The sequence below is a fragment of the Lagopus muta genome, chromosome 7, assembly GCF_023343835.1.
Source record: "Lagopus muta isolate bLagMut1 chromosome 7, bLagMut1 primary, whole genome shotgun sequence".
In the NCBI taxonomy this organism is placed as follows: domain Eukaryota; kingdom Metazoa; phylum Chordata; class Aves; order Galliformes; family Phasianidae; genus Lagopus; species Lagopus muta.
The window spans coordinates 45,285,735-45,305,059 of NC_064439.1; the positions used below are offsets into that span (position 1 = coordinate 45,285,735).

Genomic DNA, 19,325 nt, shown 5'->3' on the forward strand with positions numbered 1-19,325 from the left:
CAACTGGTGGGTAAAGAAGTGATGTTGATGAAGCACTGATGGGCTATTTACCTTACGGTTACTTTTCAGGAACATGGGGTGGAAGTAGGTATGAAAATGCCACAAAGCAAATGACATGAATTTGAAACGTACATCTACATGGAAAATTGAAGCTTTTAGGTTTTCTGGTGGTTAGGAGCCTGCAAACCACTTGACACAGGCAGATCTGTGTGCGCCTCATCAACCTCAGTGACTCCAACAGAGTTGTGTTTGATTGTGGCCACATTTCTAAGATTCAGAAAACACTGCATAGAAATTTGGTCTCTGGCCAATCTTGATTATTGTATCTTTTAGGAGCAAATGCATCTGTGAGAATTCATACTGAAATTCATACTGATAAAGAAAGCACTATTTTTCTTGATGCTTTTGTAGTCACTGCCTCAGTGTAATTCTTTTCTTGCCAGCATCAAAGCAGAGTAGGAGAGAAGTTTTTCCTCCAAACCAAGATAAATCCTCTCGCCTCTAACTTCTGAAGGCTTCGACTTATGACTCACAGTGTCCGACATGAGCTGAAGCTGTCAGCCCCAGATCTGACCCAACGCACACTAAAATCAATGGGAGTCTTCCTGCTGACTCGGATGGAAGCAGGGTCACACCCTGCGCTGACGTGAGCCACGCTCCTAACAAAACCACCTTCTGCTTTTGGATGCCAGAAGGCACGGCGGGTCTCAGTACAGTGGGGATGCCTGAGGTCAGGGATTGTCTGCAATGATAAACCAGCGCAGGCAAAACCAACAGAGTGAGCTGCCAGCACACCTGTCTGCACCGCACCCTGCGCTAGCACTATCAGCCCAGACAAAACAGAGTCCAGAGCAAATATTTGTCAAAAGCCTAATGAGAGCTGATCTTGGCAGAGGCCAAAATCTGGCCCCGAGTGGAAAATGTAAAATAATTAGTTCATCTTAAAATGAAGTCTTCAAATAAAATAAACGCAGGCCTGAAGAAATGAGCTCAGTGCAGCTCAGAAGCTAGAGAACACTCGCATCAGGCTTTGCAGAGAAGCTTTATGCTTGTTGAATGCACAGGTCAACCCAGGACTTCCGAAAGAAGGGGTGCAGGAATAGGGACAGTGTCAGATCGCATTGTACATCAGCAGAACACCAATAAACTGTATCCTGCCTTTAACACTCTTCATACAGTTCCTATTTAAAACAGTAAGAAAGGGAAAAAAACCCAAAACTATGGGGAAAGGTGAATTTTATGAGACTCGTGTAAAACTGTTTTGAGGCTGACAGCCTCAAGGAGTGAGAAGAAGGAATGTGGGGGAGCATTTCTGAGAAATGAAAACACTGAACGTGTCGTGTTGGTAAGGGATTGAATCTAGGCAGGAAGAAGCCAGGAGCAAAACTGAATATTGATCTTTCAATAGCAGAAAACTTTCAGGTTGGATGATACAGCAATTTTGGGTTGCTCCGCACCTTGGCTTACTCCCAAGCTGATGCAGTTATCTGAACAATTTTGGGTGGGAGAGGCAGAGTGACAGCCCTGTGGGCTGGTACGTCTCAGCACGGTGACAGAAGGACCGCCACTCAGGGCCCGATCACAGTTTCCATGGCTCCAGGCTGAGGAGATGCAGGCCCTCCTGCAGGCTGCTTCTTCCTGCACTGACTTGCCACCCAACCGAGAGACCAATGTTAACAACAGGGAGCTTAACGACAAGGTTAACAACAGGGAGGTCCTGCGGGGCCAGGCAGCCCGTGCAGAGTGTGTGAGCAGTGAGCACGGGTACCGGCTGCGTGCTCACCCCTGAGCTGTGCTCGCGTTTGGAGCAATGGGGAATCGCAGAGAACGTGATTCAAGCTTGCTAGCAACTTACCCGAATTACATTATTCCAGCAGCGTCTCTCCTAGCCCTAAGGGTGATTTTTTACATTACACCGTGCATATTAGGGCTGGGGGCGCGCAGTATCCCTAAGCACTGCGGTCAGCACGTCCATCCCTGCACGCACACCCACACGGAGCGCGGATGCCTGCTGCAGCCCCTTCCCTCCCTCACCCGTGACAAGACGTCCCCCGCAGCCCCGCCTCCCGCGCGCCTTTGGGGACCCCGGCCCCGGGGGGCAGGAGGAGGACCCCGGCCCTTTCCCCGCCACCTACTTCTTGCAGGGGATGAGCGCCTTCCTCTCCTCCAAGATGCGGAGGCGCTGGTTGAGGCCGTCGTAAGAGACGGCGGCCCGCGTGTTTCGGCCCGTGCCGTGCTCGTAGCGCACGCTGCGCCCTTCCCACTGCCCCGGCGCCCGGCACGGCTCGGCCCCCGCCCCGCCGCGCACCGGGATGCCGCCCAGCAGCAGCAGCAGCAGCAGCCCGCCCGCCGCCGGCGCCATGCTCCGCGCCGCACTGCGCGCCCGCCACGGCAACCGGGGGGAGCCGAGGGAAGGAGGGGCGGGGGTGGCCCGCCCCCAACCCGGCCCGCATCGCCTGCGCCGGCTGCGCGCTGCGTGCGCCGCGCGTGCCCCGCACGCACACGCGCTCAAAATGTCGCCTGGGGATCCCGGCAGCACCGGCGGGCACCCTGTCCCCCCTCACTTATACACGCACATACACGCACACACACAAAATGTCGTCCTCTCGCAGCTGAGAGGCGATCGTGGGCACGCTCCCAGTGCCACCAGCAGGGGTTACATGGGCACGAGGCGGCTGCTGCGTGAAGGGAACGGAGTATTTCCCCACGGACGCTGTCACAAAGCTCCCGCTGCTCTCCCCTGCCGCAGGACGCTCCGCGTGCTCCTCCTATCCCGGTGGAGGCTGCCGGGGCTCCGCACCAAAACTTTCCGCTGGGGGACGGCAGGAGGGGAGCGCGTGGCTCGGCCCGCAGGGGACGGGCGCGTGTGCGTTTGTTTGGGTTCGTCCCCTCACACACACACACACACACACTTCCACGTCCAGGAACGCGTTACACAGGCGATAGAGGGGCGCGGTGATGTCGGCGGGGATTACGGCGGTGGAGGTGATGTCACGGTGCACACGCACGCACACACACACACGCACACCCCCTCCGGCGCGGCGGGGCTGCCCGGGGAGCGGATCGGCCCCACGTCACGCGTACCGCCGGTATAAATGCCGTCCCACGATTTCCATGGCTGTCGGCGCCGCTCCCGACACCGAGTGCGGCCGGACCCAGGGGCGGCGGCGGCGGCGGCGGCGGCGGAGGAGGCGGCTGAGGCGGAGGAGGAGGAGGAGGCGGAGGAGGAGGAGGATGCTGCGCGCCTTGGTGGCCGTGTCCCTTTGGCTGCGGGTGAGCCCGCGGGCGCAGGGCGCGCCGTGCGAGGCGGTGCGCATCCCCATGTGCCGCCCCATGCCCTGGAACATCACCCGTATGCCCAACCACCTCCACCACAGCACGCAGGAGAACGCCGTGCTGGCCATCGAGCAGTACGAGGAGCTAGTGGGCACCGGCTGCAGCCCGGTCCTCTCCTTCTTCCTCTGCGCCATGTACGCGCCCATCTGCACGCTGGAGTTCCTCTACGACCCCATCAAGCCCTGCCGCTCCGTCTGCCAGCGCGCCCGCGACGGCTGCGAGCCCATCATGCGTCGCTACAATCACAGCTGGCCCGACAGCCTGGCCTGCGACGACCTCCCCGTCTACGACCGCGGCGTCTGCATCTCCCCCGAGGCCATCGTCACCGACCTGCCCGAGGGTGGGTGAGCGCCCGGCCAGGGGCGGCGGGGCGGCGGGGGGCGGCCCCTGACCTCGCGGCACCCCCCGGCCCCGACACCCCCCCGACAGCCCCTCTGTTTGCAGATGGGAAGTGGACGGACTTCACGCAGGGCGTGCTGGTGCCGGACAGACCCCCGCAGCCCGAGTGCAGGAGCCGCGGCCAGGGTGAGCCTGGGGGGCCTCCCCACCTCCCTTTCCCGCCCCGCACCCCGTAACCGCTCCCCTTCTCTCCCCCCGAAGAGCGATGCAGGTGCAAAAAGACGAAGCCTACGCTGTCGACCTACCTGGCCAAGAACTACAGCTACAGTAAGTGCTGCAGGCTTTGCCCCGCTCTACTTCCCACCCCTGTGCTTGCCCCCTCTCCAGGCCCCATCTCCAAACCACGGGTTTTGAGGCTTCTCCATCCAACACTTTTCATGGGCAGCGGTGACCAACACACAGATGTTTCCCACTTTTCTGGGGAAGAGTGGGATTTCGGTAGTGTATGATAGGACCAACAGGTCTCCCTGCAGGAACAGCTCTTGCTGCTGCAAAGGGCACTCCACTGAGTATGGATGAGTGTGGCCAGCTCCCGTGCTTGTCCAGCAGCTGGAATTAACAGATTTATTACCTAAATAGAGCTTTTAAATGTAAACAAAGCCACAGCAAGGTAAAACTTTTTTATTACTCGTGTATATGCTTTTATTTGCTAGCCAGAGCTTCATCTTGTGGGGAATTGTCACAGGTTAACTGAATTCAGTGACAATTTGCAGCAGCCAGACAAGGAGTTGGCTGGTGGTTGTTGGTTGCATGACATTGTGGCTGTACAAGTAAGTATTCACTGCACCCCCTGCCCTCCTATCCCATCCATGGGCTTTCTGCTGCTGGGAATCCAGAGAAACAGTAATTAATATTGTTTTCATACCAGCTTAAACATCTTTAATGTCAATAGAAAAGTCCCTGTTAATAGTGAATTGAATATGCGGTACCAGGCTTAGCAATTTATGGGCTTTTTCTCCGGGAAAGCTGTTTCTTTGAGGGAAGTACTGAATTATCTTACAATAGAGATGTTATATGTAGTTGATTCCTGTTTGTCTGATAGCAAATGAAAGCAAGTTTGTAGTTATTGGCTTCTTTGTATGGGAAAAAAAAAAATCCTAGTTAGTTTGGTTAGAGTAATCAAATTGAGCAGGGGGGTTGAAAATAGATGATCTTTGAGGTCCTTTTCAGCCCAGGCCATTCTGTGTTTCCATGATTCTGTGATCTAAGTTAAAAAGGATATTGCAGACTTTCTTGTCAGGGCATTTTGGTTGATTTATATGATATCTTCTTTGTATGTAATTCCTCAGCCCGTCTTGATACACCGTAAGGATGTGTTCAGGTGGGACAAGGAATTTTCACACTGCTCTGAAGTGTGTGTAAACAAAGTGATATAAAATGATTGTTCTGACACGAAATGTGGGCGTCAGCCACCCAAATTCTGACTGCAGGGGCTTCTCATTGCAGGGGCTTCAGTGGGAGTGGTACATGAATAAAAACTGCGAGCTGGATTCCAAAATTTAGGAAAGATTGAAGGATTTCATTCGATTGAATTTGTAAAATCAAGGTTTTGTTGCTGAGAGGTAGATTTGTATCCAGCCTCCTTGAAAACAGATAGGCATGTTCACATGGAAGAGGGATTGAGGAAGGAGAGAAGGGAGAGCAAGTTGCAAATAAAAACCACATTTTCCTGAAACGCTTTAAAGTAATACTCACAACAAATTGTATTTCTAGCTGGTCAGAACGTTTCTTAGTTGTTAAAACAGTGAGCACCATAGCTGATTATAGGCCCATGGCTGTTTTGGTAGGTGTAATCTTAAAATGTTTTCAGAAATCATTCTGTACATCATATGTCTTTTGTGCTATCAATATGAAGCCGACGTCTGCATTCAGTACAGAAAATTCCACCTTTTTTCTTTTTTTTTTTTAATAAATATTATAGGTGAATATTTTCAAAACAGTCCCCATTGTGTGGGAGCTGCAATTTGCTTTTGAACAGACTTGAAAGTGAATTGTGAGTCTCTAAAGCTGAAACTCTCTTTCTTCTTCACAAAAGAATGGTGGGACCATTTGAAAATAAGATATTTTCACTATTTTGACATTTCCTAGGGACAAAGTCCCTCATTTTGTTCCATTTCAGCCATCTGGTGCTCAGCACAGGGCAGTGGCAGATACTCCCAGCCTGCTCAGACTCAAAGACAGTCAGGTATCAACCTCAGAGCCATCTGCAGAACTTCTCCTTAGCCTTGTGGATGTGTGGACTTCTTCAGTGAAAGTGTGGATGCTTGTGCATCCAGAATCAGAAGAACCTCTTTCAGACTTTATTTTATATGAGAATGTTACTGCTGGTACGTAATCTGAATGCAAAAGAAGAAAAAAGTTATTAATACAGCATGGAAATCCCAACCCTCTTCACTTCTTTTAAGTCTTCCTTTCTTCTATTTAAGAGAAGATGTGAGTTATTGGATCTGACCCAATGGCTTTGCTATTGATAAGGCTGCATACCATCTGTGAGGTTAAATCCGTTGTGTAATTGGGAGCAGCAACATGTGGATGTAGAACAGTCCAAATGTATGTGAGGAGTTGCTCTCAGCTGACTCAAAAGAGCTGCCTGTGCTTGTGATTCCCAGCTAGGTCGCCTGGCCTGATCTGGCAGAGCTTTAAGCACATGTTTCATTTCACAGTTGTCAACAGTCCTGCTGAAAACCAAAATCGGGATCAGTCCTCTGTTATTCCAAGCCACTGTATGTGCCCACACATGAAGAAAGAGCTCTAGTTTCACAGCCAAAACAACAGCTTTCAGTTTAATGTGTTTTATTTAATTTTAGGTGGTGTTTAAATTTCTGAGACTGTTTGTTGTTCTTACGCCACTGCTTTTCTACTTGCAGTCATTCACGCGAAAGTAAAAAGTGTGGAGAGGGGGAACTGCAACGAGATAACGACTGTGGTTGAAGTAAAAGACATCCTGAAGTCCTCGATGCCAATTACTCAGTCCCAAGTGCCTCTCCTGACCAATTCATCCTGCCAGTGCCCACCTCTGCAGCCAAAGCAGGACGTCCTTATCATGTGCTACGAGTGGCGCTCCAGGTGGGCACCTGCGACGTGGTTGAGTGTAACGGGAGAGAAGGAGGGCAACACAGCTCCCTTTCTGGTCACTTGGCAAATCTATTGTCAATACTGCACCTCCGTGGCGCAATTACCTTCGCAGTTGACTTTTTCCACTTAGTGAATCTCGCCTGTAACCCACAAACTGTGGTTTTGTTGGGTGTTGGTGGCGAATTGCTGGGTACAGTGCAGGCAACTCCAGCAGGTACATTCTGCCGGCCCACTGGTGGTCCGTGCTGGTAGGATGGTGGGGTGGCTCAGATGAAAGCAGAGTTCTGTCTCGAGGGAGGGGAAGGGAGTCCACAGGACACAGAGCCAGCCCTTCTTCCCTGGCCTGTCTAGGCTTCGGACTGATGCCATCAGTGAGATGTTTCTTGTCCCACAGCTGTGCTGGGACCAGCCAAAGCTGCAGCCACTGGAGCTGTGCCTCCCGGATGGCAGATGAAAAGTAAATAAGCTCGGAGCAGCTTGCCAGTTCTGCTGTATGATTAAAAGTCAAAACAAAACTGACTTTACCAGACCTTTTCTCTGGCAGTCAGCCTAGCCCCAGGCATGGAAGGAAATCCAGCATGCTGATCTGGAGGAGAGGAAGCAGTGGACCGCAGCGTGCTTTTCTTTTTGGGTTTTTGAGGCAATGTCCCATCCATTAGCGCCTCGAAGCCATGGTAGCAATGATACCAGTAGGACAGCTTGTGGTGTGATTGGTACGTGTGCCTCCATGCTGTGGGTCGGAGGTAAGATTGTTTGTGAAGTGTACAAGCTGGTTTTGTTTATGGCTGCTGACAGAACATACAGAACGTGCTGCTGTAAGGATCATAAAACATCTACGTGCAGAACTTAATGGACCATATCCACATTTTCAACCTTTTTTTTTGTGTTAATATTTTAAGAGGGTTTTACAGGTGTTTCTAACACTTGTTTAAGTTGCCATCTGGTACTTTATTATTACAGCTGTTTTCGGGGGAGCTAAGGGGCCCACAAGTTTTTTTATTATTACAAGTATTTAATTATTACAAACATGTTATTGTTACACAGCACCTTTCCACTCCCAATCTGGAAGTATTTCACAAAGATTAATTTAGAACCCTCTAGTTGTGTCAGCTTTGTTTATGGAGAGGTGCTCTGTGCCACGTAGAAATAGCATGACTGAGATAGCTAACAGGTTGCTCTGAGCTGCAGAGCTTTGCTGGAGTGAATCCTCAGCAGGTTCTTAGAGAAAGGAGATTTCGGGAGTGGAAGGTCCTCATCATCTTCTCCTTTACTATGGAGAAAACACAATGATTGCTAAATATTTTGTAATGGCTTTTATTTCATATAGATTTGCAAAAGCAGCATAAGCTACTTTATGTGTTTCCTGTTGAACTCAACAGTATGTAAATGGAGAGGTTTGAGTTACAGCAACTTCTTGAATGCCAGAGACAAAATGGGTGGAAGCTGCAGCCTTCCTGAAGTCAATGGCAAAACACTGGTTGCCCTTAAGTAGGATCAGAATTTCACTCCTATCTTGGTTTGAACAGCAGCTGCTGATCTGATGTTCTGCTTGTTCTAATGCCTTCACCAACACTGATGTCTACAGGGAGTCTTCTAGCAGCAGGGAAATAATACTGGAACACATTAAGTGCCAAGACTTTAAAAACAAAACCAAAAACAAAGAGAGAGAGAAAAAGAAAATATTGAGAATAGTTATTACTAGAGAAAATACAGAAACTCCAGCATCCCTTCTTTACTAAAATAGTTGTTTCAACCTTGGTATTCATAAGGTATGCTTCAGAATAAACTCTCTTATAAGGCATAGACCATTTAATAACTACACTTTTGTTGAATTCATTTTATAATATCTAGACTCAGTATTTTCATACAGGAGGTGGCCAGAATTAATTGGTAGACAAATACCAACACCCATACTTGTTCCAAATTGACTTTAAAACTCTCATTAATTACAGGTAACACATTAATAATGTAATCATAACATATCAGTAGATAGCAGAGGAGACAACTTTAAGTGGTCAGGTGGTGTTACCTGTGTTTGTCAGAAAAGCTGTATTAACTTGTGCATGTAAACCTAGCTTTGTTTTCATCAAAGAAACACATTTGACAAAGAAGTCAAATACATTCATAGAAATACATTAAAGTGCTCATTTATGCACACGCACACATTGGACATAAGCAAAAATCTATGTGATAAAGGCATTTAAGCAGTTTCATAGGACGTTACCCAACTCATCACTTTTTGTTAACAGCAATCAAGGCAGGACAATTTTTCCCCTGGAGACAGCGGCAGGTGTGGACAAAAAGCTCAAAATGTTTTCTCAGTACTACTTATATACTGCAGCTTTGGCTCTGAAATGCATTTCTGCCCATCTTCCTGTATGCAGAAACTATCAATACCTGCTTGTTCATTGCAGTGTGAGTCAGTGTTAAACCATCTGGAATGATTTCTCAGGAATCAAAACCAAAACTGCTCGTTTCTTGATTTTCAGGCTGATGCTTCTTGATGGATGTCTAGTTGAAAAATGGAAGGATCAACTAAACAAAAGATTTAAGGTAAATACAACCGAAGAAAAGAATGCTAATACTCTCATTGAAAAGCTAAACACCATTGTGGATTTTTCAGCATTTAATAACTTGTACTTTATGTATGCAGAACACCTCTGAGTATTATTGTTTTCACTTCAGTGCTTTAATACCTCCAAAAATCAGACTGCTTATCTATACATAGTTATATAGAAATGCAAGTGAAAATCTGAAAACTGCAGTCTAGAATTTTAAAGTCTCTAAAGTCTTCTATTTTATCTGCCAAGTGTCCCTGAGCAGGATGTTGTCTGATCTTTGTGTGAACTCATGTTACAACAATGACTCTGAGCATTGCCTTAATATAGCTGCTTAGTGAAGTAGCTGCCTGGTGATCAGCAGGTGAATATAGAATCCATACTGGGTAAGAAGGGTAGTTAAAATCCACTGCATCTGATGAAAGGGCTTTGATGCATTGATGAGTGCAATCCTGAGACACAGTCTACTCAGCAGCGACATCCAGATAAAGACCTACTGCAGGTACTGTGCTTCCCCTGCTGCTTTCAAGGAACACTGGAGGAAAAAGTCTAATCGTTGTTATCTCCCCCTGCTTGTAAACTCTTTATAATAGAGACAGTGTCTGACTTCTTCCTCGCACTTGTGGAGATGAAAGAGATTTCTGTAATTCAGGAAAGATTTCAGAGCATTAAAGACATACAGGTGTTTGTTCCTTAATTAAAGAGAGGAGGAAAAATATATTCATTTGTAGAAACTTTCAGATTGCAGACCGATTTCTTTCAGGCACCTGTACTTGATGCTTTCATCATTCCCCTTTCTCCTCACTTACTCATGTGAAACCTGTTCATGAAAAAAAAAAAAACCACCAAAAACTTTAAGACTGTAACAAATAAATATATTGCAATGCAGATTAAACCAGGCAGGATTTGGGAGATTACTGATATGTGACTTGGATTCTTGAAATCCCATAGGTGTAAACTTAATGACCAGTTGCTGGTACATGTGTTTTAGTGGGCTTCTTGCCCTATTTTGTGATTTCTGATTGTAGCTTGAAACCAGTTTGGACATTCATTTTCAGACAGTCAAAATAGATGCACGGCTGCAAAGCAGACTTCATCTCAAAGCGTATGTCCTTCCTTCTGATATTGGTAGCTTCCTAAATTAAATCCTCCCTTAAACGTGTTTGAGTGATACACACTTAAATGCCTGCTGATAGTTTTTGTTTGACAGAGATGTCTATGGTGACTCTGCCTACATGAATGTAGTCAGTATGGAGCTAGGCGTTGCAGTGGATTTGTTTGAAGTCCATCATTTGTCTCTGAAGGCTTACATCCAACATTTATCTTGAGTTGCTGATTAAAATGAATATTTTGTGTTGTCTCTGAACCACAAAAGACATCTGTTAACATAACCACCACATGGCTTGGTCTCTTTTCTAGCCAGGCTGAGAGTCTGAGTAGCAACAAGGTGAGTGCAGGGAGATCAAACAGGAAAGCTGCAGAGCATTGCTTTTGCTCAGATCACTGGGCAAAGCCCCTTCTTTGGGAGTTTCAGACAACAAAGTGCATTAGTAGAAGAAAAGGTGAGGACTTTCTCCAGCTTCTACTGTCTACTTCTCTTTTCTTAAAGTGTGTTTCTGTTCCTAGAGGTAAAAGAGTTCTGCAGTGTTGCAGATCTCCATATTTTGGACCACCTAACCACTGAACAGCACTTTAAAAACCCTTGATTTGTGGAAAGGAATGAGAAGAACACTCACAGGCAGCACACAGGAGAGATGTGCAGTTGTCATTTTCATCAGCTGACACTGTGAAATCCTTCCACCCAAGAACACGTGGCAGGTTTCCACTACAGCCAGCTGTTACATACTGAGCTTGACGGCCCTGCAGGACAGAGCACAGAGCTGTGAGATCCATGGTTCTGGATAGATGTAATTATTTTTGGTAATGTCTTTCCCTCTTTTTCTGCCTTTCCACAGAGATGGGAACAGAGACTGCAAGAGCAAAAGCAGCGAACAGCCCGCAGTAAGAATCAGAATGCAGGACGCAGCGGTCGGAGCGGGGCCTCAAAGCCATCAAACAAGAACACCAACACGCTGGTCAGCGGCCCCAAAAAGGCCACTAAAACGAGAAATGGCCAGAAAGAAACGAATGCTAAAAAAGTATGAGTGTGACATTTCTGGCAAGAGAGGAAAGATTTTTCTTACACGATGAGGGTCGCAGTCTGGCTTGAGTGGCATGTTTTATTAATCCAGAACTCATTGACTTAGAAACTCCATTTCTACATAGACGTTTTTGCTGCACTTTACTTGTAAAGGTTTGCTTTTCCTTTCAAGCCACTGCAAGCCACAGAGTGTAGGTTTGCACTAATACGTGGTAGGCATAGACAGTCTGACTGAGCTTTATCTTAGGGCTCTCATTTGCAATTCTAGGTAGAGCTGTCTTGGCTGCTAGAGGTTTTAACTCTGTGTCCCTGTTACCCTGCCAGAGGTTGGGAGGGCTGCACAAGGCATCTCTTCTCTGCTCAGAAAGTGCACTTTGCAGCAAGGTGTGTTAGTTGGCAGCTTACTCCGTGAGTGAATGTGGTGAGCTGAGAAGCATGGCAGCTGAGGAGCAGCAGGGAGATGTAACTTCTGGCAGAGAGCTGCAGTAATTGCGACAGCTGCTATAGCTGAATCTATCTGCTGTTGGGAGTCACAGCTCTTACTCAGAGCAGTCAAAAGCATAGTTTACCAATAAGCATCTGGGTATGCATTATGTGATTATTCACTTTTATGAGTGCCAGAAATATGCTTACAGTGTTAGTTTTTGACTTTGTGTAGCAAAAATGCCTTGAAAGCAAACTAATTTTTTTATTATTATTTTTACTGTACTTCAGGCTGTCTTCTGTTGTTATAATTTCAAATATATTTAAACATCTAATTGAAAAAAATCAGTATTTTTTAAAAGGACGGATTAAAGTGAAGCAGATCTGCAGAATTCTTAAAAATAATGTATGTTTGCTGTAATATATCTTTGTTACAAAAACTGGAAGAGAAGCATTGCTCTAAACATACCTGACAGCTACTGAACAGTATTGAAAAAGAGGGCTTCGTGTGGCTCCATGTTCACGTGGATCATTTTTATCATTTGATACCAAATAAATAAATAGACTAATAAATAAGAAAGATGATTTGTCCCTGTTCATTAACTTCTGAAAACAGTTGGTTAGGTTCAGTTCTGCTGACTGGAAAGTAACATTGGCCTTGCAAGCTGCTGTGGACAAAGCAGTTGCTAATATTTATGTACTAAGTTTTACTGACCTGTTTAGCTGCGTGAGCTATGAAAAAAAGCAAAGGTGATACAAATCCAACTGACATAACACCAAGATGGCATTTATGCTGTTCCTGCCCAGGCTTTACCTGGGTATGGCAGTATGGCAGTCTGACTTCTGTCAGCAAATAAGGAGGTCACCTTCACTGACGTTGTGGGAGCTCATGATTGATATCCTGAACTTCAGGAATTCCTGCAGCAAAACTGAGGACTAGATTTAGTGTTTCTGATATCTGTAAAACAAAACTGATATTCCTAAAATAGAGAGGGTCTACATCAGGAAAAATAACTAGCTGTGTCGGTGAACATAAAGAGTTTAAAGCAATCATGTCAGTATACTGATCTATTTCCCTACCTGAACTCCAATGCAATTTGCATAGATTAAGTTTAAGACGAAATATGCTGGAGTGATTGTGGTAGTAGCATTAACACACTTAGCAATGTGCTAACACAAGGCAGAGGTGTAAATTCTAATTAGAGAATGCTTAAAGGGACAGAAATGGAACAGAAAGAAATTTTTAAATGGCCTATAAGGCAGTTCAGGGGACAAAAATCTACACAACTTCAGTGGTCGTTGGTTGAGTTTTGAACTGTTGGCTAAAATAAGCAAAGGTCATCATATGAACGTAGGTCTTTCCTACTAATTCTGAGCAGATGTAAGAATTTATCTCTGTGGAACATCTGCAGAATAAGATGCAAAATTTAATCCAGGTGCCAGAAATGCTGAGTGCATACTGGATTCATTGGCTATAATGAGAACTGTGTGCATTTAACATGTCAGAAAGAACAGACCGCAAACTTTGGTTCCTGAATACAGACTATAGGTAACACTTTAACCCTGTGGGATGAAATGGAACATAATAAATTGCCATGAAATGAGAAAAAAATTTTCTGCAGGTGGCTACATTAGGCAAGTTTGACAGTGATGACTTAAGTAAGCACAGTCTAACAAAAAATATGATTGGAAAGTTTCTACATATTTCTATTGTGTAGCAGGAGTTTGATTTCCTATTGATGTCGACTTGAAGTACTCCAAGAAATATGTATAAGGGTAATTAATGAAAATTGATCACAGTCCTACCAATGTGAGACTGAAAAAACAAATACAGAAGCCATGAGATTTCACTATAACATGGTGAATGTAGTCAGGGGTGATGTTTATTGAATGAACCCTTTGGAACAGCTAGGTAAACTCCATACCAACTTTACGTACTATTTTTCAATTGTTAGAACTTTTTTCTGTATCAGGGAAATGAAATGCTAAAATTATTTTCTAAAGAGAGCTTTGTGTTTCATTGTGGAATAAACTGTGATGCACCAAGCCCAGTATTTCTAAATCCCTTGACATTTTCATATATGCTTTATGCTGAATAAACTTTCATCCTGATGTGGTAAAGATACTGAAGAAGGAAAGGTAGTACAACAAAAAGTGGGGGATATCATCATACGAAGGACAGATGTGCAAGCAGGGGAAATGGATTAATAAGGTTTTCCCAAATGCATTCTTTCTGGGTTTTGTTTGGTTGGTTGTTTGGTTTTTGATGAAGCCATGAATTAGCTCAGTTCAGTACTAATATAACTCAACCCATTTTGAAAATCCCTTACACTCCTTAACTTCCTGCAACACAAAATGCCAGCTGAATGCAGACTCAGATCACCCCCGTCTTCCAGCCTGCTGCCCTTACCTTTACAAAGATGTGAGACAGATATCGGAGCAGCAGGGGCTGTTCAAGCAGGCAAGGGGATCCTTCTGCAGACCCACATGGCCAACTCACCTCTTCTCTCTGCCGTGTGGCAAGAAGTCAGACTCAGCTCTCCTAGTGCACATCTGGTGTCACGTTAGGGCACCCCAGCACTGGAGTCACAAAACCTAGATTCAGCAGAGTGGACAAGTAGACTATTGATGGATGAAAGCAATTATTGTACCTATTCACAGCTGAAATATTAGCAAGCAAAAAAATTATAGTGTCAAATGCTTTTTCTCAGTATTACAGCTGCCTTCCTAGTGAGGGTCTTGTTTTTTTTTTTTTCATATAAAATAGAAATGGCTTGGGACATTGAACAGATGTTTCTAGTGAGTGTCTTGCTACCTCCCACACATGTGTAGCCGATTTAGTAAGAACTACCATTGAATATTTTAACTGAATGTTCTAACCTCAATTCCAAAAGGAACGAAACCTGAAAAAATATTTGTTCTAATTGCAAATAATTGGCTTCATTTTAGAGGGGCACTGTAAATGCAAATCAGAATTCTTAGGAACCACATTAAAAAAAAAAAAAAGACAAACAAAACAAGAATAAAAAGAAAGCTAAACATAACCTCCCCTCCAACAGAACTTGAATGACCCGGTCACTTTAATTCAATTCAGCGCTGTAATTTTATTACTTTTGTCCAGTCACTGCATATAACTGAGAAATACTTCCTGAACAAACAAAAGGAAGATTTTCTAGTCCAAAATACTCAAACAGCTCTTAAATTATGCTCTTTGCCGTTGTAACCTAGATTTCAAATGAATGGAACCTGAAAAAATATTTATTGCAATTATGCACAATTGACCCACATTTTTTGGTTGTGCTTAATAGCCGGATGTAAAAGCACATCTGAAAATGCTTCCTCAACCACATTTTTCTAGTAAACCACATCAGCTCCAATTGGTTTTGTTGACAAATACAAATACATCAATATGAGTCAACAGTTGTTTTTCCATCGCTAGTAGAAAGAAGTAGCTTACAAGAACCTGCGGATGAGTATTTCATTTCTATAATGGTTCGTTACTTCTAATTAAATATAATCAAGACTCTGTGGAAACACTACATTTAATTTCACTTGCTGACATTATATTTCCTGTAACATCTCTGACATTGGGCACCAGCCTTATTGCAGGCTGAAACGGGATTTTGAGCTTGCTTGTTGGATATGCAGGAAATTGAGGGCATTCCAAATAACCTATTAATGTCAGACCTGCTCCTGTTGTTACTGACAGCAGACTTCTGGATCAAACTGTAGAGTAAGAAGCACAAAGGAAAGCATCTGGACAGGAGGACACTCTTTTTCTCTAGAATCCTGAAATCAAAACATAAATGTATCTTACATACAAAATGCCATACATGACCAATAGAAGGTTCACAGATATATGAGAGTGATGAAGAAATGCCCCAGATAGGCCAACATGTGGGTATTTTGCTTCCTTCTAGTTACAGTATGATGAAAACTTTCATTTTTAGATACTTAGATGACATCTGTATTTATTCTCTGAGCAAACTAATCAGAAAGCTAATATTTGCTCCCATGGAATTGTGGCTAAAGCAAACAGATACTTGCAAGACCTGACCTGCCAGTGTACCTCCTTCACCAGTCACAGCAAAGGAAAGCCAGTAATACACAACCACAAGCTTATTGACTCCATCTTCACGGCAAATAAAGCTTTCTTCCCAGTTTCCTTATTTTATTATGTAGAAATGCAGTACAAGTACTAGAATAAGGCATACTAAGTCTTCTTAAACAGTATTGTGAGGTGTAGATCTTGCTTGTTTATCACTCTAAAGTGAAACAGATCTTCAATATATACTTAGCTTCAAATTATGATTTCATTGAAGCTCCCAAGCAAGGAAATATGTGGTCTGTTATGTAAGTAAACATGCCCTGTGGTTCCAGTTATCTCCTGCTGGGATAAATATCTGAAAGATAATCATGTTATCTTTTGTTATTGCTGGAAGAATTTTGTCACATTTCTGCAACACCTAATTCTACAGAGAGCCACAAGACATTTTCTAAATAAAGGGTTGTGGCAGTCACATTCTAGTCACATCACATTTTGGCCATGACAACCCCAGGCAACACTACAGGCTTAGGGCAGAATGGCTGGAAGACTGTAGAGAAAATGGATCTGGAGGTGTTGGTTGATGCACAACTGAACACAGGCCAGCAGTGTGCCCAGGTGGCCAACAAGGTCAATGGCATCCTGGCTTGTATCAGAAAGAGTAGCCAGAAGGACATGGAGGTGATCGCCCCTCTGTATTCAGCTCTGGTGAGGCTGCACCTTGAGTACTGTGCTCAGTTTTGGGCCCCTCATGAGGGGCATATGTACATATGTAGTAGGAGTTTGAGCAGGAGAACCATATGAGTACAATGCCTGAATGTCGAGATAAACTTTTAGAGCCAAAATAATCTGCTAAAATACTGGCAGTTGTCATGCTTCTGAATGTACGACATTCTGGTGTAGAAGTCTGTATCTCTGAGACACAGCCTTCATGAATCTGAATCTCCACCAGCTAATTTCTACTGTTTTCAAACATATCTTCTAAATTACTCCTTTCCAAAGCTGCTGAAGGACCTTACAATCACAAACGTACTTAGGAGAAACAAATAAACATCAATAAATTAAATGTTCTCATATTCGAGTTTGAAATCTTATGCAATCTATGCCTAATGTTCAATAGGCTACATTGAAATATTATGCAAAGATTGCACAATATTTCAGTGTAATCTATTGACTCATTTTAACCAGGCACAAAACAAGGATCATGACTGACACACATTAATATATGAGCCCAAATAAATACAGTCCTTCAGTGGCTAGCAGTTGAAATGAACAGAAAATAATATATATTATATTGCTTGAGAGTGATGTAACGGAGGATGAAAAGTGATGGTTAAACAAGCAAAGTGATGCTTAAACTTATATACAATAATATCAAAGTGAACCATGCAGAACTAGCGTAGCCCTATAACTGACAGAAATTTCTAAGACTGGCATGATAGATAATCCACAAATTCAAAACATTTGTAGGATATCTATAAAATATTTACTTCCAACAGAAGTTTTGTGAACTTCTAGAAAGACACAAAGACAGTTTGCTGTTTCAGCCTTTCTGGTCCTGTAAAATATAATCCCATCTAAGCTTCCAGTGTTACATTTGCCCTGGTGGTAGACAGCCACTCAACTATAGCAAAGATCTTGGGAAATAAAATGAACTGACATGTCTGAAATCATAATATTCAGGCCTTTTCTGGGACTGCTTCTTGGCTTAAAGTATAACATACCAGTACCCAAAAGATCCAGAGCACTGGAATAATGCGAGGAAGAACAGTCTTAATTGGTTTTTGAAGTAAAAAAACAAGCCAAAGAACATATGGCAGTTCTGAGGAATGCTTCTCAGAAGTCAGCTCACTGAGGTGAGATATAAATTCTGCACTAATCAAAACTTCCTACAGGCTCACCTCAAGTAGAGTTTATTGCAATAGAGAAGCTGTAGGTGAAAATGGGCCACCAGGAGAACGCTCAGTCCAACTCCTGCTAGAGGAATGCCTATAATAACAAATTAAGAAATGCCCCATCACAACAGAAATATTTGTCAGGAAGTTCTTTAGAACAGCTAGCTACATTAAATGCTGTAGGAGCAGAAGGGAAAGTGTGAGAAGACTTCATTCTTTCTGGACTTTGCATTTATAATCAATGCAATAAAGTAAACCATTAGTTGAATACCATTCCTTAATATCTCAAACTTCAGCAGACTTGAACAGAAAAAGAGAGAAAGCATCAGCTACTGAAGGATATTGATGTTCTTCAGAAAAGCCAACCAAATTAGACTGAGACAGGATCAAACTCATCAGTTCGTCAAGAATGTGCATTTCAAGATTAGCTGTACATAAGGGCTGACTTTATACTTTGCTTCATCTGATCTATTTGAGTAAGTGGGCTGGAAAGAACCATCTAGCTTATTATCCTATCTGTGGCAGAAACCATTAGAAGATGATAAGAAGATGGTAAGGAGAAGGATACAATAATACAATCGTTTGTCAGGGCCCTGAGCGAGTCTATAGGCCCCGACAGCCCTAAGCAGTCTCTCTTGGGGTTTGCAGCCATGCTGTCTGCTGCAGATGAGACCTGGGCTTTGTCCCAGCCTGAGCTATGTTGTACTACTTGTCTCTGGCTCCCTTTCCAGGTGCTCCTGACAGGACACTCGAGTGGCTGTTGGGCTGGGTTCACAATCTGCCTTGCCTGGACTGCTAGCAGACCTTGTTCTGCCAGGATGAGGTGTGGTTGATCCACCAGTGACGGCACAGCCTGTGCTACAGTCATCTTTGGTTTGAGGCCCACTCCTGCCTGTGGAGTTTTCCCACACTTGCTAATGCCTTCTGTCAGTGTAACTGCAACCCGAGACCTTTCAGCATTTCTCCTTTATAGACCGCACTAGCTACCTCAAGGGTTTCCAACCTTTTGGTTTGCCTGGGCTGCATAAAGTAAAGAAGAATTGACTTGGACTGCATAAAAAATCCCCACTGTCCATTTTATGTTATACTCTGTTTAGATTGTAAAGAATTATATCAAGGAGTCTGGTGGGGCTCGTGCTATAAGTGCAGGCTAGAGTTGGAAAACAATTTATGGGGGTTATTTGGGGGAAATTTTAAGGAATTAGGGGTAAGCAGTGGGGACGTTGGAGGAATAACAACTCAACAAGCCCGTATAATGGGAAATAGGCAAGGAAAAGAAGTACCTAAGAGGACACCACTAGGGTGTATTTTGGCACACTGGGGGGACATTGCCAGAAGACCTGGGGGTAGTCTGAGTAAAAAGGCTTTGATAAAATATTGCAGTCAATGGTGGTTGCTGTACAAACTGTAGGATGGGAAAAAATGGCCCCTGAATGGGACTCTGAATTATAACA

At 44.3% G+C, this 19,325-nt stretch overlaps 2 protein-coding genes and 1 long non-coding RNA gene across 3 annotated transcripts in view; 1 reads left to right on the forward strand and 2 right to left on the reverse strand.

The window, feature by feature from the left end:
• Nucleotides 1-3,116, reverse strand: part of EPDR1 (ependymin related 1) — a 30,610-nt gene extending 27,494 nt beyond the window's left edge. The window contains 3 exon segments of the mRNA XM_048952192.1: nucleotides 2,136-2,397; nucleotides 2,400-2,563; nucleotides 3,085-3,116. Of these exon segments, the coding sequence (XP_048808149.1) occupies nucleotides 2,136-2,397; nucleotides 2,400-2,563; nucleotides 3,085-3,116 (458 nt within the window).
• SFRP4 (secreted frizzled related protein 4) lies at nucleotides 3,115-12,831 on the forward strand. The gene is made up of 6 exons (XM_048951030.1): nucleotides 3,115-3,676; nucleotides 3,781-3,861; nucleotides 3,937-4,002; nucleotides 6,603-6,801; nucleotides 9,300-9,363; nucleotides 11,324-12,831. Exons 1-6 carry the CDS (start codon nucleotides 3,115-3,117, stop codon nucleotides 11,510-11,512), a joined length of 1,161 nt encoding a protein of 386 aa, XP_048806987.1. The 3' UTR covers nucleotides 11,513-12,831.
• Nucleotides 8,176-11,240, reverse strand: LOC125695964 (uncharacterized). The gene is made up of 3 exons (XR_007378126.1): nucleotides 11,105-11,240; nucleotides 9,208-9,321; nucleotides 8,176-8,446 (listed from the first exon to the last, which is right to left on the reverse strand). It is a non-coding gene; the product is annotated as an uncharacterized LOC125695964 (long non-coding RNA).
• Nucleotides 12,832-19,325: the final 6,494 nt, after the last annotated feature.